This window comes from Desmodus rotundus, chromosome 3 (genome assembly GCF_022682495.2).
Source record: "Desmodus rotundus isolate HL8 chromosome 3, HLdesRot8A.1, whole genome shotgun sequence".
Taxonomy (NCBI): Eukaryota; Metazoa; Chordata; class Mammalia; order Chiroptera; family Phyllostomidae; genus Desmodus; species Desmodus rotundus.
In genome coordinates this window covers 67,513,014-67,535,433 of record NC_071389.1, presented here as the reverse complement: position 1 = coordinate 67,535,433, position 22,420 = coordinate 67,513,014, and the positions used below count along the sequence as shown (strand labels likewise).

Below are 22,420 nucleotides of genomic sequence, written 5' to 3'. Positions count from 1 at the left end.
ATTCTTACATTATAGTTCCCACCTATTTCTGGTTGTGTATTTCCAATTATTAGATATTCTGTAGCATCTCACATGTCCAAAATGAGCACTTCCTGTTATTTTCATCCCAAGTATTGTATAAAACCCTGGTAAGGTATTAATTCTAACAAAGCCTATCAATTCTGTCATAAAAATATATTGCTAATTATCTACCTCTTCTTTATACTTATTGCCTTACTTTTGGTCTTCATAATTTCTTTCTTAGACTATAGCACTCAGATTTCCTACTTGGCCCAAACTACGTCAGGGCATCTTTATCTCAATCCATTCTCCACAGTAAGCAGCAATCTCTGCCTAAATATAAAATCTGATTTTGTTATGTTTCTGATTGAAGCTACTTGTTGTTTATAAACTAGAAGACCCACGTGCAGCACTGGTATTCAAGGTGATTCATGATCTAGAACCACTACATCTTCAGTAATTCTCCTGAGTATCTTGAAAACCTTTTTGCAGAAAATAATAATAAATATTTTACACTTTGGATCTTTTGTTATTCCTCTTCCTAGGATGCCCTCCAGTGTTACCTTGGGTATTTTCTCTCTTGATTCCCTTCTCCACAATGAAGACTATAACTCAAGTTAAATACACATAAAATGGAATACTTAAAACACAGAATTTGTAGGGAGTTTTTACTGGAATCAATAAAGGAGGATCAAAACTTCTCTGTTCCTCCTAATCTGTGCCGCAGAAAAATAGCTTAGTAACTTTTGCTTTGGAGAAGCCTCTGCCCTCAGAAGGCCAGGTGGAAACCTGGGAGCAGCCTAGAGGGATGGAGACATGCACAAGGAATTCCCACACCTGCCTCTAGTCCCAGCCTCAATACATTAGAGTCTCAAGGTTCAGGCCCTCCCTAGGCTGGGCTCATCACTGGTGGACAAGTATCCTTTGTGATATATCTCCCCAGGAGAACCATGCTGAGACAGGCAATACCTCCACTTCTGACAACCTAATAGGATATTTATAAAGTCAAGTGAATCTACCAACATAAAAAGTGAGCCTGCTTTGGAAGATGTTCCTGGTAAATAAGAACCATCATTAAGCAAATATTTCTATCCCAAGTTTCCTAAACTGTAAACTATTTCTAGTGTATACAATTTCATTTCCCTATCTATGGAATCTCTAAATATTTTTTCCTTATTCCATCCTACCTTTCCAAACTATATATGTGTAAGTGTCATGGAAATTAAAAGTAACATTTCCTAAGTCTGTTCAGAACTTGGGAATACGGGCTGTGGCAGTGACAGGTTTTTATACTCGTGTATGGCACACGTGCAACTGTATATAATGTATATGAAAATAAGTTGCATGTGAAGTGCACATATAATTTTTCATTCAAATATGATGCGTACCTTTAGGTGTGAAGCAGGTAATTTCTAACAATGTGTTTCAGTGATTATCTCTAACCTAAAATTTACTAGTCACAATTTTCAGTATCCCAGATCTGTAACAGTTACGATGTCTTTAGCATTTCATATACAGATTTAGAAGTCAGCTTCTCATATGCAGTCATTTACTTCCTAATTTGTTACCTGAGGGAGGCTGGATTTGTAAAGGTGAAATATATTTCACACTTTGTTTATATTCTAGTTCTTGACAATTACATGCTGACTGGCACTGATTTGGTGGTATTCCACTTGATTGCATAGTCTGATGAACACGGGTGGTAGAATGAGAGGTTGCATCTTGCATAGAAGATTGTATCTGTTAAGACAAAGTTAAATACAATTACCTTCAGAGTTTTAATCACACAAGAAATATAACTAAGAATATAGAAACATGAGGAAAATATAATTTAATGCTATGTTTGAAAATGATAAATGATATGAATATGACATTTTAAATCACACAAATTTGTAAGGTTTAATTATTCCTATCTTACATATGAGAAAGCTAAGGTTTAGAAAGATTAAATATCTTGGCCATCTTATAGCTTATAAGTAGAGTTACTCAAAGCTTAAAACCTTAGTTTGATAACATACACATAGACTTACACGTATATTATCAAATAGTGCTGCTTATCTTCAAGTGCTTTCCTGTGATCGACTGAAAATAAAAACTTGTCTTTTAAACCAAACCTAGAGATAAACCCTCTTTTACTTCTTTTCCTTTACTGAATTATAAACCTAAAGGCGGGGGGGCGGTTAAAATTTCATGCTGCTTGACCCATAAGACTATCAACAAATTCTGATTCAATATTCAGTTAACTATAATGTAAAAGCTGTATCATAATAGCTAACACTTATATAATGCTTACATTATGCAAGGTACCAGGCTAAGCCCTTTATGTAGTTCTTTAATTCTCACAATAATCCTATGAGTTCATAAAATTAGTTTCTCATTTACAGTTTACAACAAGACTTAGATATAATAAAAGCAACTTACCTAAAATCTCCTATCTAATTCAGCAGCAAGCTAAGTTATGATACCAAAGAGCCCAGGCACCGTATCTACTAAGTTTTGAGTTGTAGGTAGTAGAGACTAATATGACAATCTCTTTCCTTCTTCTAAAGGTTAGAGTAGTGAGTAGACAAGGCAAGAATTTGAATACCTATGTTAACTTGAACAAAACTAATGCCACAGGAATGTTTATCCCCACATAGTAGACCCAAGCTCAAAGCTTAAAGTCAAATGCTAAGGTTTAAATCAGCAAAAAATCATGTTCTGAAACATGTATGTGTGTGTGTGTATATATATTCATAACCCTAAATATATTCCTTCTTTTATCCTAAATGGGCATCTTGTCCCTCAGTGAGTGACACTAAAACATTTTGGCCACAAACAGATCATAAAGGTAGTGTTCTACATGCTATGTATTGAGGCTTCCAAAGTTTGTTCATAACTTGAGATAATTTTCTAATTTCACTAGTACCTATGCCAGGACTGACTATCTGTACCTTCTTCCTACTCGAAAGCCTTTGAGACCTCACTTCTGCCTACCAGGTTAAGTATGATTAACACCTCACCTAGGTGTTCAAAGCCCTCCCTGTCGTATTTCCTAAGACAACTAATCCCTTACAAACACCCTCTGCTGCCTATTTCCCTGAATGTACCTCCTGTGCCTTTGCTTCTCTTCAGGCCACCTACTACCTCTTTTAAAAATAGGCCCGTCATCTGTATGTTAATATACTAACCATTTTGTCCCTTTCCATGTAATTTAAAACCCATTTGAAGCACTCCCTCCTTCAAGTAGTAGGAATATTCCTATTTCATATATTCCAGTAGAAGGAATATATACTCCTTCTTCATTTTCTTAATAAATTATGAATATAAATTACTGTAGCCCTAATCATACAATCTCTTAAGTGTTTGACTATATCACTTCTCACAGCTTCCAGCTCCTTCAAGACAGTGTGATTTATGTTGTATTCCCCAACCTAGTTAGGTATTGTTAAATAAGTTTATCATCAATAAAGGCATATATACCTGTAATTCCGTATTTGGGGGTGGGTGCAAAAGGTTAAAAGTTTTATGATAACAACCTGAATTAGTAAAAGATAAAATCACTTCTATCCTTTTCAAAGAATGTCAACCACTAACCAAACATAGAGGTGCTAAAATAGCTGGTAATTGTAAGCTCTATCTTTAGAAACCCCAACTATCGTTCTCCTCTTACGTGTTTTTCTGAGAAATTTCATCTTATAGTGCATACCCTACTGTGGGGAACACCAAGGTTGCCCTCTGTATTTAGACTCACAATACTAAGCCCAAAATTCTATAATTTGTTCTACTTCTCTGTTTGACTTACATAATAGTTTTATCTTATTAGAAAAATGTACCAAATACTTTCTCTATTCACTCTTTCTTAGTGAGAAATCTTTAAACATTTAGTTGACAAATGAAAAGTGACAACTTCACATAAATCAAATAAAAAACAATTGTAAAGAAAGCTATTATTATATTAGTGAATTATAACATACATAATTTTTAAATTCTAAGGTAAAAATGAAGAATTAACTTACATTTACTTTCTTTTTAGGAGAATCGTTCTGTTTCACTTCAGTAAATTTAGGTAACATTTCTGCAAATACATAAATATTTCAATGTTTGTCAGCTTAAAATTAACATCTAAATTACAAATTTTTTTCATATTAGGAAATGGCAATCTCAAGAAAATGACTTTAACACAGGTTATTAAATCACAAGGCTCTTATAGTTTCCAGGGGTTTGCTTTTAAAAGGGATATTTTCTTTCCCACATAATGGAGTAAATATCCACTCACAAATTTCAGTTTGTATTATTTAGGCAAAAAAGGACAGAGTGTTACTTCACAGTTAAGAGCTTGAATTAATGATAGTTTAAAAAGGAGCAAGTCACAAAAGCGAGGTGGTTTTAATTAAACAAGCAATACCAATTATACTAAATCATCATTTACCAAGTAGCCATAAATATAGTGAGAAGGGGTTTAATTAAAATAAGAATTTACTATAAGAGTATATTATTTATTTGAAAGGATACAGCCTTTTATTAAAGCGAAGCTATTTGATTTCATAGTAAAGTCTACTCTGCTTGCTAATAAGCATTATAATAAAGATTCCGTCTAATTAACATTCTAGTTACATCTAAGCTGTTTGGCAGCCTCAACTATATGGCTACAAATGCCTCTGATAGTAACTCATTTACCTTTACAAACACCTTTACAGCTGACATGGACTGTAGAGCTCTCTCCGACGCGGTACCCATAGGTTCCTCTTTCTTTATCCTAAGATTGAATCTGGTGCTATCCTCCCCAATCACAAGTGTAGGCCCGTATGGGAAAGCAGCAGACTGGTGGTGAATGCCTTGACTCACCACCTCTCCAGGCCAGCTTTCATGAGCAACCTGATCATTGTTTGCTTCAGGCTCCAGGGCACTAAGACTGGTCAACTCCAAATCTTATTCAAACTTTAAACATTCTAATTTTAATGTTTTCTGACTCCTGAAATGCCAGTGGTTTCCATTGGATATGTTAATGTTCTTTCCTTTCCTTCAATGTTTGATGCTAAACATTGTTAAAATTGCTAAATGCCATCAATAACGTGCTTTTTTCTTTTTAGTTATCAACAAAGTTTATTAAGTACAAATAAGGTAGAAGTATAAAGAAACATGAACTTAAAAATAAGCAATTGCCTATGTAAAAAGAAATATTAGATAATAAACTCTCTTAGGGGAATAGAATGTACTCATATCTTATGTTAGAAAATTGTCATGTAAATGAGTAACACCAATAATGGTTGATAGTCTAGCTTCAAAAATTCAGAGGACAAAAGGAATACTTCCAGGGAAGATCAGTGTTTTTATGCCCGAAAAGCTCAATGGCCTTTTCTCTTTCAGCGATGGGAACATTCTCTTTTGTTCTCGAAAAGCATAACCATACATACTGATCTGAAATCACTGAGATTAGTGGCTGTGTCTGTGGCGAAAGCCTGAAGCCAGCAATAGATGTTAATACATTGAAAGCCAAGCATGTTTTGAAAGAGTGTGGTGGGCTCATGAAGTGTGGACACTGAGAACACTCTAAGGCAAGTGAGCAAAATCCCCAAAGGAAAAAGAAGTTTCAGTTTTGGACAAATCACAGTAAATTTTAAAGCTGTACAATCTTGGTGCTCTCTCTCTCTTGCCCCCCATGCCATTCCCTGCTTCCGACCCCACTAAGAGCATTACTTTTGCCTTTCTCTCTCGTAACATCCAAGGGTCTTTTTCTTTTTCTTTTTCTGTTAACTTGTTTCCTGAGCCTACACAGCCCAGCTGGTTCACTTCTACTACCTCTATAACTTTCTAAATAAACATTCTCTTATAATTTGATAAAAACTACAAAATATCAGGGTACTTTCAGTTAATTTTTACTTATTTAACAAAGTTTCTGCTAATATACCTCATTTTAAAAATTTATGTTTTCTCAGTAAATAGTCCCATTTCCTCCCACCTTTAAACTCAGACTTGGGATTTGCCATTTGTGCCTTGAAAGTGTCATGTACATAATTGGTAGATGATTTACTTATTTTTAAAATAGGTATTGTTATTGATATGGTCTGACAATCATTTTTCATTATTTACAATCCCTTTATAGTTTCTGTTCTTAGGAAAAGTGGAAAATGTTCTTAGATTACACACTACAATGTCTTGTAGTATTTAAATGAGTGCAACTGAAGTTAAAATTTAGGACAAAAGGTCCTATTGCTTTCATTTACTAATTTATTAAGCAAAAATGTAATTGTTTTTTCAATAAAGTACATAGTTGGAATGTTCACAAAACAACCAAAATTTCAAAGATAACTCATACTGTCATGTTAAAAGTCAAACTGATCTTTGTGTCACAGACCCACACACAATTATAATGTAGGATGAGATATAAAACTTTGCTAATTTGACCTTAAAGTAAACTGACAAATAAAACAGGACTGGAGGCATGGGTACATGGAAAATAACTGATAGATTTCAGAGGGAAAGGTGGGCAGGGGAACTGCAAGAGATGAGCCAAAGAACATGTGTGCATATATGCATTGCCCATGGGCACTGACAACAATGTGGTGAAGGCCAGGAGCAACGTGGGGGGTGGGAAGGGGTAACATCTGTAATAGTGTCAGCAATGAAAAAAATGAATAAAAATAAAATAGCCCCTGTTACTTGAAAATGATGGCATTAAACAAGAATATCATAAAATAAAAATTCAACACAGTATTTTAAAATTAGAATTCTGAGGCTGAGTTATCCTGCTAGAAAGTTAGGAAAACATAATAAATATTATGCCAGAGGGAAGGGGGAAGACAATAAAGGGTAAAGGGAGTCAAATACAGGGTGATGGAAGAATATTTGACTTTGGGTGGTGGGCACACAATACTGTATACAGATGACGCATCACAGAAATGTACACTTGAAATGTATAAATTTTAACCAATGTCACCCTAATAAACTTAAATAAAAAACATAAAAAACTTGGTGTAAAGTTCAAGTTCATCATTAACAAGCCCTTATTATATGAAATGTTAAAGGGACTTATCTAAGATAGAGAAGATGATCAAAAACTATGAACAGTGAAATGACAACAAACTCATAACTATCAACAACTGAACCTAAAACAAACAAACTGAAAACTAAAACTAAGCAAACAACTACAACAGGAACAGAATCAGAGAAATGGACATCACATGGAGGGTTTTCAGTGGGGAAGGGGAGGGGAAGAATGGGGGTGGGGGGAGGTACAGGGGGTAAGAAGCATAATTGGTAGGCATAAAATAGACGGGGAGAGGTTAAGAATGGTACAGGAAACAGAGAACTCCAAGAACTTATATGTACAACCCATGGACATGAACTAAGGGACAGGGAGCTGGAGGGCTGGGGGTACAGGGTGGAGGGGAGATAATGGGGAAAAAATTGGGAAAACTGTAATGGCATAATCAATAAAATACACTTAAAAATGATATTCAGTTAAAAAAACTTGGCAAACAAAAAAATAATATCTGAGAATATCATTTTAAGAATACAAGGTGCATGATAAACATTTTCTTTCCTTCATGTAATATATTTAAAGACTATCAGAAACTGATAATTCAAATTAGAATTAAGTTATTTTATTGAAGCACTCTGTCTATACTACTTTTCCTCTGATACTGAAGGCATTTACTGATCAGAAGTCAATATATAAACAGATAATTCAAACCGTTTTGATGTAAGTTTTATCCTACAAATAAAAGACAAAGTGAAACCTCCGGCCAAGAGGGAGGCGTAGGCAGATACACTTTGCCTCCTTGAACAACCAGAAGAAGGACAACAATACATTTAAAAGCAAAAAGTAACCAGAACTGCCAGAAATCAAACTGTATGGAAGTCCTACCACAAAGGAGTTAAAGAAACATTCATCTAGACCAGTAGGAGGCACAGCTGCAGTGGAGAGGACTCTCAGCAAGGTGGTGGCTGGTGGACCAGGTGGTCGCACATTTGTGTGCAGATAAACCAGGAGGAACAACTGGGGAGTGAGACAGACCATGCATCCCAGGGTTCCAGTGCAGGGGAAATAAAGCCTCAAAACCTCTGACTGAAAAAACCTGTGGGGGTTGCAGCAGCAGGAGAAACTCCCAGCCTCTCAGGAGACTTCATTGGAGAGACCCATAGGGTCCTAGAATGTACACAAAACCACCCACCCAGGAATCAGCACCAGAAGGGCCCAATTTGCTTGTGGGTAGCAGGGGAACTGACTGAAAGCTGGCTGAGAGACCAGCAAGTGGCATTGTTCTCTCTTGGACCCCTCCCCCACATACAGAGCTACAACCCAGCAAAGTGGGTTGCCATATCCTGGAGACTACCTAAGGCTCCGTCCTTTACAACCTAACAGGCACACTGAGACAAACAAATATGGCCCAAATGAAAGAACACATCAAGCTCCAAAAATAGAACTAAGCAATGAAGAGATAGCCAACCTATCAGAGGCAGAGTTCAAAGCACTGGTAATCAGGATGCTCTCAGAAATGGTTGAGTATGGTCGCAAAATAGAAGACAATGTGAAGGCTATGCAAAGTGAAAGAAAGGAAAATGTACTGGGAACCAATAGTGACAGGAAGCAAACCAGGACTCAAATTTGGACCAGAAGTTAGAAATAAACAATCAACCAGAACAGAATGAAGAAACAAGAATTAAAAAAAAAAAAAAAAAAAAGAGGAGAAGCTTAGGAACCTCCAGAACAACTTTAAACATTGTAACATCTGAATCATAGGGGTGCCAGAAGAAGAAGAAGAGCAAGAAATTGAAACCTTACTTGAAAACATAATGAAGGAGAACTTCCCCAATCTGGCAAAGGAAATAGACTTCCAGGAAGTCCAGGAAGCTCAGGGAGCCCCAAAGAAGCACACACCAACACACATCATAATACATTACCCAAGATTGAAGAGAAGGAGAGAATCTTAAAAGCAGCAAGAGAAAAGGAGACAGTTACCTACAAAGGAGTTCCCATAAGACTGTCTAGCTGCTTTCTCAAAAGAAACCTTACCAGGCAAGAAGGGGCTGGCAAGAAGTCTTCCAAGTCATGAAAGGCAAGGGCCTACATCCAAGATTACTGTATCCAGCAAAGCCACAATTGAAAACGGAAGGGCAGATAAAGTGTATCCCAGATAAAGTCAAATTCAAGGAGTTCATCATCACCAAACCCTTATTATATGAAATGTTAAAGGGATTTATTTAAGAAAAAGAAGATGATAGAAAATATGAAGAGTAAAATGACAACAAACTCACAACTATCAACAACTGAACCTAAAAAACAAAGCAAAACAAAAACAAACTAGGCAAACAACTAGAACAGGAACAGAATCACAGAAATGGAGATCACATGGAGGGTTATCAGCAGGGAGGTGGTTGGGGGAGAATCGAGGTAAAGGGAATAAGAAGCATAAATAGTAGGTACAAAATAGATAGGGGGAGGTTATGAATATATAGGAAATGGAGAAGCCAAAGAACTTGTATGTATGACCCATGGACATGAACTAAGGTGGGGGATGCTGGTGGGAGGGGAATGCAGGGTGAAGGGGAATAAAGGGGAGAAAAAAAATGAGACAACTGTAATAGCATAATCAATAAAATATATTTAAAAAAGACAAAGTGCTCTAACTAATTAGGCCACAAGTGCTTTATTAGATGAAATTATAAATGCTAATTACAATTTAAAATACTAAATACAACTTGAGAGTTTTTCTAGCATTGTTTTATGCTTAAAAGTCAAATATAAGGAAATAATGTATAATCTTAAAAACAACTTGAGAGTTTTTCTAGCATTGTTTTATGCTTAAAAGTCAAATATAAGGAAATAATGTATAATCTTAAAATTAAAATTTTTTCTGGTATGGACAAATTCCAACACAATTAAAAGTTCTGTTTATTCTAACAAAAATGTTTACCACTATGTACTTTAGAAATGTAAAAACAAAATGCAGGAATAAGCACCGCAGAAATGTAAACTAAATAGAACCCAAACTGAAAACCGAATGTACTGCAAGCCAGCAGACCCTTACTACCAGACTAAAACAACAGGGATGTCTTAAAATGGTTAGGAATGCCTGATGTGACAATGTTCTGTGTGGGATATGTCTGAAAAAAAGAGAACTGAATTTCATGACAAACAAACATCTGTAAAATAAAAGCAAAATTTTAGGCACAGGAGTGTTCTATATTCTGAATTTGTCTTTTGGTGAATAATGATGGAATGCCAGCGCCAGGTCTGGGTCATTGGGGCAGAGATTACTTTTCAACTACATAACCACCAATGAAGGAGCATGAAGAAAACATGAATGAGATAATTTTGGTATAGCTGACAAGCTATACCACGTAATATGGTAGTTTAGTATAACTAGTATGAATTTAAAATACAATTCTTTATAAATAGAAGATAATATTCTATAGCGAAGAAAATATAAAAGTGAAAAAAATCCACTTTACAGTTTCTAGGATGACTGGTTTTTTAATTCAAAATGATTATTTGATTCAGAATATAATGTCACAACAGGACACGCTTTGCAACATTAGTGATCTGATATGTCACGGAGAGTAAAGTGAAAGATGTCCTCAAATAATCTGTTATCTTATTAAAGAAAGATCGGCATTTTATTGTCTGGTACTTTCTGGTATTGATGATCTGATGTGGTATTATATACTAAGAGACTATCCAACCTTTAGTAACATTACAAGCCTGTAAGTCATATACATATAATATGAAGTTTCATTTTACATAGTATCACTTAAGGAAAATAGTGAGATCATCAACATGCAATTAAATAATAAGCATGGCATTAAGCCATTTGTTCTGGATAATTAACACAAGTTTTTCAAAACGTGTCAATATCACAAGGAAAACTTTTTCCCACAACCAGAGGTGCACTGAAGGGGCCAGCTAACCTGATTCGGCGTCACTGCTGTCTGAAGAGTTTGGATCACTGCTACTACTTTCAGACTCTGATGAGCTACTGCTGCTCTCACTCAGTCGGGAACCAATCCCAGCAACAGCCATGGATGATGGAGTTTTCTCAGCTACAAAACAGGGACACACATTAAAATGACAGTAGATTTAAAGAGTCACAGGAAGATTTGAAAACTGCCACCTACATTTCGTTTGACATTTTCTGGAATTTAACTGATTATTGTCATCCAGCAATGGCTTTTTCAACTCTTGTTTTTTCTGTGAATGAAGTTCTTCTTTGGACTTCATAATTTTCTTACCTGTGTGATTTAGGACACACACACACAAAGTGAGTGTAACTCAAAACTAATGAATGACAGATTGATATCTACTGATAACACAGAGTTACATACCACAAGGCTTTGGTGGTCTTTTTCTTAGACATGCAGCAACATATCTTTCTAGTTCTCTCAGTGTTGTTGTTTTCAGTGTTTCGAAGTCTATCTCTATCTCATCAGGGTTAGAAGTTCTCGGTGACGGCTCTCTTGATTGTATTATCTGAACAATTTTCCCAAGTTTATCTCCAGGGAGTTTGTTTATATCCAAACTTAACCGCCTTTTCTCATCATAGCTCATAGGTTTAGTATTATATTCACCCTCAGATTTCAGAGCCGACATTGGTTGTTTCTTTTTCTTTGGCTGACTGCAACGAAAATGAAATTTCATCAAATTAATTTTAGATAATATTATTTTTTAAATAAGGCATCACACAAGATACTTACTTGCTCTTGGACTTTTCCTTTAATTGCATTTGCTTCAACTTTTTTCTTGGACTCTCATCTCTGTTATTAACCTTTTCTTTTTTCTTTTCTGTTTTAGACTTCTCGTTCTTTTTCTTTACCTTATTGAAAGGTACTTGGGATAGAACCTGTAGTTGTTGATGAACAGCTTTAAGCTGATAAAGGAAAAAATTCTTTAAATATCAGGGCTCTAAATAATTAAAGACACAGAAAAAATGATGCGCTCAAAAGTCAAGAGTATTCTTCATATTACATTTTAAATTCATTTCATATTACATTTCCTTGAGATTCTTATTTCATTTCACAAATTCATTATTTTGGAGGGTATAGATTTGCTCAACCCATAAACTTAAATATTCATCTAAAATCAGATCAAGTATAATTAACATTTCTAGGTAGTCTTAAGTTTTTAGTCATCGGTTCTTCAGGTTTCAACTTATAGCAGGTTAATATTTTATCATAAAAGGTAGAAAATTTTAAATAAATCTCATCCATACAATATCTCATAACATGTTATATAAATCAATTCATTGCAAATTAACTAATTGTGGTTAAGAATACAAATAACAGAATTGCAAGATACAGATATTTTAGCAGGAAAGACTATTAAATATTACAAATATGTCAATAGGTAAAGCTAAATGATCTAAATGTAACACTTTTTAATCAACAAGAAGTATTTTATAATACATCAGCAGCAACAACTCATAGAAAGAACATAAAAACTTCTATCAATACAACCTGCTCCTGAAGCTTCGCAAGACGCTGAACTTGTTCATCTTCAGAATCATGAGAGCTATCTTCAGAGGAAGCTTCACTACTGCTTTCTCTTCCAAGAGTTTTTGTGGTGTCTGTTTGATTGTTACATATAGGAATACTCTCAACAGGTTCATCTGGGATCTTTGCAAAATGCATTTCAAAAACATCCTATAATGGAAAATTAGACAGTTAATGTTTTTCTGCATTTTTAATGTAATGCAGAAAACAAAAGGTACATTTTAGTGTCATATTTTGAGGACAATTCTGTTTTTCCTTGTGGTCATTTTATAATATATATATTTATCAAATCATTATGTTGTGTACCTTAAACTTATATAATGTTAAATGACAATTATATCACTATAAAACTAGATAAAAATTACCAGAAGAAGAAATATAAGACTCATGCTTCCCTGCCCGCCAAACTTAGCAACTTTTCTCACTTTTTCCAGGTAATACAGACCTCTAAAGTTATTTGGGGAACCTTCTTTCAAGGATCCCCTGCCCTGTGGTTGGTATACCACTCTACTACCTCTCAGTGGCTCAGCCTCAGAAGGCCTTAAGCCTTCCCTTCAGTGGAACATGGGCTCCAGTCAACCCTCTTTCAGATATCTACTATACCCTCTTCAGTAATATTTTCCCCAATATTTACATGCAGGGCAGCTTCATTAAAAAAATTTTTTAATTTTTTAATTTATTATTTTATTGTTGTTCAGGTATAGTTGTTTGCATTTACCCATCACCACTCCCCCTCACCCCAGCTTTCTCCACCTCCCCTTCCCCTGCTTCTACCCCCACTTGGTTTTGTCCATGTGTCCTTTATAGTTATTCCTGAACCCCCCCCCACATTATACTAAAGAATGCTATACCTCAAAAAAAAAAAAATCCTGCAAATTTTAGAAGTATAATTTATAAATTGTGCCTTACTACTTGGGAATGGGTATTATTCTTTATCTCTTGACATATGGTTCTAACATTTCTAAACTATGTTCAGGGGAAATTCACTTTCAGAGCACATGTAACAACTCACCTGGAGTGTTCTTGCCATTGTCACTATTTCATGATCTGGAGGATTGTATCTGTAGCAATTCATGAACATTAATCTAACATCTGCAGCAAATTCATATGCATCCTTATATTCTTGGTTGTCCATTTTCCTCTAAATTGAGAAGAAAATTACAGGATTCACAAACAACATAGTTCAGTAATTATCTGAGCATCTATGTTAAGTGTTTATGTTATGAATTCAAATAATACAGATAATGCCAAGACAAATGCCCATCATCTAGATTTATAAATGTAAAAATTCTGCTTTATCCCTTTCATATTATTATTAGACTTAAACCAACCTTGAATATCTAAAGGTAGGATTTATATTAAAATTTCCTAGGAATGAAACATTTAAAAATGAACAGAAAAAAAATAATCAGCATAGGCTACATTTTTTAGGTACTTGCATTTATAAAGTATATAGAAGAATGGGGATATAGAGTAGCCAGTTAGGCAGACACTGTAAAACTATAAAAACAACCAAAGAGAAAAGAAAATCCCTTTAGACTTCTGAGCAAAACACGTGGGTATTAATAATTCATAAACAAATACAAAAGGCCAATAAATAAATGCAACATGCCAGACCTCATTTATAATTAAAAAATGCAAAACTAAAATATGAAACAATTTTCTACCAATTAGATTACTGGAGACTGGAAGGATTTAAGAGAACTAAAATGAAGTCATCATCTTCTTGGAATCCTAAACAGCCTCCTAACCAATCTTCACACTGCTGCTACAGAAATCATTCTAAGAATCAAGTATGAGGGCATAATTCTCATGTTTAATGGCAATTCTTGGCCTCTTTACCATGAAGGTCTTTGGTGTTCAAGCCCTTTTCCTTGTGGTCTTTTTTCCCTAGTTATTGTTTCCTATTCCTCATGTTCCATGTTTCCTACATACAGCATTCTGCATATGCTTTTCTCACCTCAGTGCCTTCCAAGTTGATCCCCCAATGCCCTATAACTTACTAAGTCCTATTTATCCTTTAAGGGTTAGCTCGGGTTTACTTAGTTCAGGTAATGTTTCATGACCTATTATTAGTGTACTATTGTAGCATACTTGGAGAAATAAAAGCATATTTTGAAAAGATAATGGTTACCATATTTTGCCATATATAACGTGCTCCTCTGTAGTACACACACACACACGTTTTGGTCCCAAACCTTCAGGAAATAAACTTTCATTTTAATTTTTTAATTCAATATTTTATTTATTTATATTTAGATACTTCTCTTTTGTATTATAAAGGAATTTTAGGATTTATTTTGAACATATTATGGTACAAGAAATTTTATGTAGCAAATAATTACAAAACACAAGAACAGATACAAAGTATTTCAGGTACTACCCGTGTATAACGCGTATCCTTATTTTCCCCTCAAAAATATGGGTGAAAAGTGTACATTATACATGGCAAAATATATTAACTGTTCTTTTCAAAACTGAAAACATGAGCTTCAGATTGAAACTGCTAATTTCCAATCAGGAAGAATAAAATTAACTATACAACTAGAGAGTGGAAGACAGATTACCTCCAGAAGGAAGAGTAAACTGACAGCAGATTTCTTATCAGCAGCAACAGATGCCAGAAGATATCTTCCTAATACTGAGGGAAATGACTGTCATTCTAGAAGTCCATAGTTATTTAAATAATCATTCAAGAATAAAGACAAAAATAAGGCTTCTGGTCAAAATAGCAGAATGGGCAAATGCAATGCTCACATCCTCCTTCAAGCACATGAAAATTACAACTAAACTACAGAGCAACCATCATTCAGAACCACGTGAAATCTAGGTGAACAGAAGTCCCATAACTAAGGATATAAAGAGGAAGCCATATCAAGACAAGTAGGATGGGTGAAGACATAGACCAGACTGGTCCTGCACCCATGTACACTGCTTAAAAATCAAGAGGGACATATTGCTTGCAGAGGTCCCCCCTGAGGAGTGAGGGGTCCCAGCTCCACAACAGGACCCATGGTTCCAGTGCTGGGAAGTCCCCATAACTTGTGGCTGTGAAAATAAAGAAGGATTGTGGCTGAATAAAACAGAGGGCTGCTGGAGTTCCAGGTGTTCTTCTGAAAAAGCACGTGCATGAACTGACTTGGATGCACTTTCTCTGAGCTCTAGTGCTGGGACAACAGCTCATAAGGCGCCTGGGACATATGTGGAGGAACCGAGTAATCTGGCATCAAGACAAGGGCTGGAGTAGCAGCTTTCTCCCAGACAGAAGTGCTGGCAAAAGCTATTGCTCCTTTGCTGAGAATGAGAACTCCGCCCCCCACACCCCCAGAGTGGCAGACAGGTGTCATATCTGAATCTCCATCAATCTGGCTAACATGGTTCACTCCATCTTGGTGATTCCCTAAGACCAAACTTTTGGGCCCAGTCAAGCCACTTCCAGTGACTTTTCCATACAAATGGCTTGTCTTGGCTCTATCTGTAGAATTCCCTAAAACCTCTCAAAAAAGCAGTATGTGGCCTTGGCATGCCCAGTACCTCTTCCTATATGGTCCCATGACTGCCACCAGCAGTAGCAAGCTTGGTTTTCAATCTGGCCTCTCCAGGACATCCCCAAACCTAGTACCAGTAGCAACCAACATCAGGCCACTCTGTAGCCCATCCCAGGTGGCCCCTGGGAAGGTCACAGATAGCAGCAAACTTTGACCTGAACTTCCAAAAGGACCCAGAGGCAGCACACCTGGTGGACAGCTTCAGACCATGAAGTGCATCCTGCTCCTTGGGGTTAGCCTCTGCACAACAGACTCTCCACTAGGGTATCAGCCAGTGCTTGACACTGATCAGCCTGGGAGTAAATCTCTTCCTCCCATTAATATACCAACAATAATCAAGGCCCAACTACAAGGAGGGTGCACACAGTCCAGACATGGGTTACACTTGGAGTGCCCAGGGGAGGATGAGCCATTGAGCACTACAGGACACCTATTACATAAGGCAACTCTACCAAGACCACGAGACATAGCAGCTCTACCTAATATGTAGAAATAAACACAGGGAGGCTGCCAAAATGAGGAGACAAAGAAACATGGCCCAAATGAAAGAACAGATCAAAAATCCAGAAAAAGAAAGAAACAAAATGTATATAAGCAATCTATATAGATGCAGATGCAGATCTCAAAACAATGGTTATGAGGATGCTCAAGGAACTTAATGAGGACCTCAGCAGCATAAAAAAGATCCAGTCAGAAATGAAGGATTCACTAATTGAAATACAGAACATTTATAGGGAAACAAGAGTAGTGTGGATGAAGCTGAGAATCAAATCAATGATTTGGAAGAGAAGGAAGCAAAAAAAACAACCAATCAGAACAATAAAAAGAAAAAAGTCTCTAAAAAAATGAGGATAGCATAAAGAGCCTCTGGGACAAATTCAAGAGGTCCAACATTTGCATAATAGGGATGCCAGAAGGATAAGAGAAAGAGCAAGAAATTGGAAATTTACTTGAAAAAAATCAAAGAAAACTTCCCTGATTTGGTGAAGCAAATAGATATGCAAGTCTGGGAAGCACAGAAAGTCCCAAACAAGATGGATGCAAAGAGACCCACACTAAGACACATCATAATTAAAATGCCAAAAGTTAACAATAAAGAGAAAATCTTAAAGTAGCAAGAAAAAAGCAGTTAGTTACCTACAGGGGAGTTCCCATAAGACTGTCAGTTGATTTCTCAGAAGAAGCTTTGCAAGCTTGAAGGGATTGGCGAGAAATATTCAAAGTCATGAAAAACAGGCACCTACAACCAAGATTGCTCTCCCAGCAGAGCAACATTCAGAATTGAAGGGCAGATAAAGAACTTCCCAGGTAAGAAAAAACTAAAGGAGTTCATCATTACCAAACCATTATTATATGAAATGTTAAAGGAACTTATTTAAGAAAAAGATCAAAACTATGAACAATAAAATGGCAAAAAATACAAATCAACAATTGAATCTAAAAAACAAATTAAACAGAAAGAACAGAGACAGAATCATGGATACGGAGAACATTTTGATGGTTGCCAGATTGGGAGGAGGGGTGTGGGGTAATGCATGAAGAGGTGAGGAGATTAAGAAGTACAAATAGGTTGTTGCAGAATAGCCATGGGGATATAAAGTACAATATAGGAAATGGAGTAGGCAAAGAAATGATACGCATGACCAATGGACATGAACAAGGTATGGGGATTGCCTGAGGGACATGGGGTGCTGGGTATAGGGAAGCAAGGGAGGAAAATTGGGACAACTGTAATAGCTTAATCAGTAGAATATAATTAAAAAACAAACAAACAAAAAGAACCAGTCAGAAATAAAGGAGACATTAACCAAAATGAGGAATAATGTACAGGGAATTAACAGTAGAGTAGATAAAGGAGAAAATCAAATAGCAATTGGGAAGAGAAGGAAGCGGAAAACATCCAATCAGAACAGCAAAAAGAACCCAAAAACGTAATGACAGTTTAAGGACCCTCTGGGAAAACTTCATGCATACCCACACTCACATTACACAGGTACCAGAAGGGGACAAGTAAGAACAAAAAAATTGAAAACCTATTTGAAAAAATGGCAGAAAAATTATCTAACCTGGTAAAAAGTAAACAGACATGCAAGTCCGGTATACTCTGAGAGTCCCAAAGAAGATGAACCCAAAGAGGCCCACACTGAGAAACATCATAATTAAAATGCCAAATGTCAAAGACAAAGAGATCTTAAAAGCAAGAGAAAAGCAGTTACCTACAAGGGAGCTCCCAGAAGACTGTCACCTGATTCCTCAATAGAAAGTTTGCAGGCCAGAAGGGAGTGGCAAGAAATATTTAAAGTGATAAAAACCAAGGACCTACAATCAAGATTACTCTGAGACCCAGCAAGGCGATCATTTAGAATTGATGGACAGATGAAGAGCTTCCCAGACAAGAAACAGATAAAGGAGTTCATCACCACCAAGCCACTATTACAAGAAATGTTAAGGGGTCTTCTTTAAGAAGAATTGGGGGGTGGAGGGATATGAATAATAAAATGGCAATAAATACATACCTATCAACAATGACTTTAAATGCAAATGGATTAAATGTGCCAATCAAAAGACATAGGGTGGCTGGATGGATAACACCCTTACAAATACTGTCTAAAAGACTATCACTTCAGACCAAAAGATACACACTGACTGAAAGTAAAGGAATAGAAAAACGTATTTCATGAAAATGGAAACGAACAATAAAAACAGCTGGGGTAGGAGTAATACTTATACCAGACAAAACAGACTCTAAAACAGAAGTTATAACAAGAGACAAACAAGGGTCCAGCAATTTCACTTCTGGGTATTTATCTAAAGAAACCCAAGACACTAAATCGAAAAGACATATACATCCATATGTTCAGTGCAACATTATTTACTTGCAGCATTATCTAATATAGCCCAAATATGGAAGGATCCTAAGTGTCCATCAATAGATGAATGGATAAAAAAGTGGTGTGTATATACAATGGAATGTGTCTCAGCCACAAAAAGGAAGGAAATCTTGCCATCTGCAACAACATAGATGGACCTGGAGGGTTGTACTGAGTGGAATAAGTCAGACAGAGAAAGACAAAAGTCATATGAAACAGACTCATAGATACAGAGAACATTTTGACCGTTGCCAGATGGGAGAGGGGTAGGGCTGGGTGAAAAAGGTAGATTATAAAGTACAAATTGATAGTTACAGAATAGTCATGGTGATGTAAACTTAGGATAGGGAATATAATTAATGATAGTGTAATAACTATGCATACAAATTATTTTTTAAAAATGAAGACAAAATATTGACACCTGAGTGCTCATGGGAGAAGCAAAGTTTGCAATTTAGCAACCCAGAGTGAAAGATTTAGGTGACAACAATGAGGGTGAGCACCAAAATTAGTAACATGTTACTAAACTTAATGTTCATGATAAAAAAAATTTTTAAAAAACAACTGTGTTTAGAAGAACCAAACTGCTAGACCAGTGATTCTCAACTGATGGTCCATGGCACAGTGTGTTGCACGAATTTCTAAAACACCCAATACCTGACTATGTAGAGGCACTGACCTCTTTTCCTTCCGATTGTCAAATAAAAAAAATGATAGCATCCAACACAACAATAGCCAACTGGTATAAATGAATCAAAATCACATTTATTTTCTTTTGTCAGACTGGCAAAATATATATATACTTCAGTGTGCCACAGAATATTAGTAATTGGTTTGTGTACCATGAGATGAAAACTGCTGACAATAAATATGGAGTACAAGGAGTAGTCAGTCATGAGGAAGATTGATAATTTCGTAAATGCTACAGTTCTATTCTCTTAGTAATTTCCCTTAAAATTAACAAACATAAATAAATTTTGCCAATAATGTAAAGCTTCCAAATCAGCAATAAAGAAAACTTACCATGCAGAGAGGGTTAGAAACTATATAAATTGTTTACCAAAAACTTTTTTTGCATTAGAATTATGCATTTATTAAAAAGTCTTGAATATATATTGAGACAATGTCCAAAATATAGTAAGTGAAAATTCAGGGTACAGTTACATACTATAATTCAAATATTGTTGTAAAGAACCATGGTTATGTTTGAATAGGAGAAAATAAAAGATACATTTTAAATGTTCCCATGATTCACTCCAGGTGATGTGACTACTGGTGATTTTATTTTCTTCTTTATCATTTTCGGAACTGGAGAGCATTATGCTAAGTGAAATAAGCCAGGTGGGACAAATACCATATGAATTTTAAATTTCTTTACAAGGACAAAATCACTTTGCTAATCAGGAAAAGAAGTCCCTCCTATTAAGACATTTACCTTGATAGTTCCAAGATCCATTGGATTCTTCACAACATCATAGTAATTATGGAGTCCCAGCCCATTAACATCAACAGGGTTATAAAAGGGCCATGCATATGAATAGTGTTTCTTTGCAAGCATTTCTCTAAGAATCTCACTACAGTATCTTAATTGATCGGTTACTTTAACATCTTTTACAACTTTATTTTGTTGCTGGGAATCCGGCAAAACATTCTTCCACACAGTTTCTTTTATAGGTGGCATTTTTGCCGGTCTTTTTTCTGTAAGTACTGGGGAAGATTCACCACTTGCTGTAACTACTGAAGTTGTAGGAGTTGTTGTATCCGCTTTCCTCTTCACACCCCTTATAACCTAAACCAAAACAATTCAAAACAATAGCAAAAAACTGTAAGGTGATATTCAGAACGACATTTTTCTTAAACAAAAAAGATTATTAGCACCAAGTCTTACACATGTTAAATATTACTAAAAGTTAATTTCTCTTTTACAGGCAAAATAAATAATTCACATATTTTCCTGATATGCCAAGGTTGCATGTTTGATCCCCAGTCAGGGCACATACTGGAACCAAACAATGAATGCATAAATAAGTGGAACAACAAATCGATGTCTTTCAAATCAATAAAGAATTTTTTAAAAATTTAACTAAAAAAAGTTATAGCCCTGGCTGGTGTAGTTCAGTGAAATGAGCACTGGCCTGCGAACCAAAAAGTCACTGGTTTGAGTCCCAGTCAGGGCACATGCCTAGGGTGTAGGCCAGGTCCCCATTTGGGGGGGTTTGAGAGGCAACCAGTCAATGTATCTCTCACACACACTAATGTCTCTCTCCCTCTCTTTCTTCCTCCCTTCCCCTCTCTCTAAAAGTAAATAAATAAAATCTTTTTTTTAAAAAAGTATAGGCATCAAACTTACATTGAAATATTTTAAAGCTACAGTAAACTTACCTGAGCAACTGTTTGTGAGGTATAGTTGGGTGGAGCATCTTGCGCCAGATTTAAAGGAGAAACACAGGTTTCAGAAAATACAGGGGGACTCACTTGCTGCTTCAGTACGTTTTCCAAGGCTTTAGGAGACGGTTTTTCTATGACAGAAGAAACTGCTACATTCTGTTGAGTGCCTAGTAAAGTGTGAAGCAGAGTCAATATGAGTAAAATATAAAACTAACATTTTTCTCTTAGTATCCTATTTTAATCCATTTAGTTCAGCTTTTTAGCAATATAAACATAATACATTCCCATTCCCTTTTGAAAACCTCCCACACACCTACTTGTAGTGCTAGACCAATTTAGATATAATATCAAAGACTTAAAAACCTGTTAATAATGAGAGGCTTATCAATTTTACTCAAAAAGATGTCTGACATAAATTCAGACTAATACGTAGTTGCAAACACAAGCAAAAACTTCAGATATCTTGGAGACAACTATATACTAGGTAAGGCCTGCAGAATCCAAGGACTTCAAAATTGTTACAGATAATCTATCACTGGTTGACACAGAACAACAGATGTGGACATGATTCTCTTATCATCAATATATCCTCCAGATGATTCTGTCAAAGGGACAACTGTGTACGTTTTTCTGCCCTATATGTTCCCACAGAATGCTCTGACTTAAGACATTTGGATCACATCACTCTGAAATTTATTATTTCAGAATTCCATCTGCCTATCAAGGCCAACTCCATTCCTCTACTTGCTCAAGCCAAAGTCTCGTAGCCAATCATCTTTGATTCCACTCTCTCAAACCCAATAGCCAATCCATCAGCAAACCCTTTTGGCTCTATCTTCATAACCAATATCCAACTATATACTTTTCACAAATGGTAATCACCCTGGGACAAGGCATTATCAATTCTCAACTGGATTAGTGTACTAGCATCTTAACAGGCTTTCCTTTTTCTATGTTTATATCCTACACTCTATTCTCAAAATAGCAATCAGATCAAAGAGATCTTTCAAATTTTAAATATGATTATGGTAACTTGTGCTGAATGCAAATGACTTCTAGTTTTCTCTCCAAGAGCCAAAGTCCTCACAATGGCTTGTAAGCAAATGCACGATCTCTTTGCCTTCTCACTACATCTGCCCTCTT

General features: G+C 35.9%; 1 protein-coding gene across 1 annotated transcript in view; it reads right to left on the bottom strand.

The window, feature by feature from the left end:
• Positions 1–22,420, bottom strand: part of BRDT (bromodomain testis associated) — a 52,940-nt gene that overhangs the window by 15,007 nt on the left and 15,513 nt on the right. The window contains exons 6-15 of the mRNA XM_024565521.3: positions 21,272–21,444; positions 20,325–20,678; positions 13,484–13,612; positions 12,436–12,621; positions 11,677–11,849; positions 11,308–11,597; positions 11,101–11,214; positions 10,894–11,025; positions 3,999–4,057; positions 1,569–1,740 (exon numbers count right to left, since the gene is read on the bottom strand). Coding sequence (XP_024421289.2) covers positions 1,569–1,740; positions 3,999–4,057; positions 10,894–11,025; positions 11,101–11,214; positions 11,308–11,597; positions 11,677–11,849; positions 12,436–12,621; positions 13,484–13,612; positions 20,325–20,678; positions 21,272–21,444 — 1,782 coding nt within the window. The remainder of the gene's footprint in view (positions 1–1,568; positions 1,741–3,998; positions 4,058–10,893; positions 11,026–11,100; positions 11,215–11,307; positions 11,598–11,676; positions 11,850–12,435; positions 12,622–13,483; positions 13,613–20,324; positions 20,679–21,271; positions 21,445–22,420) is intronic.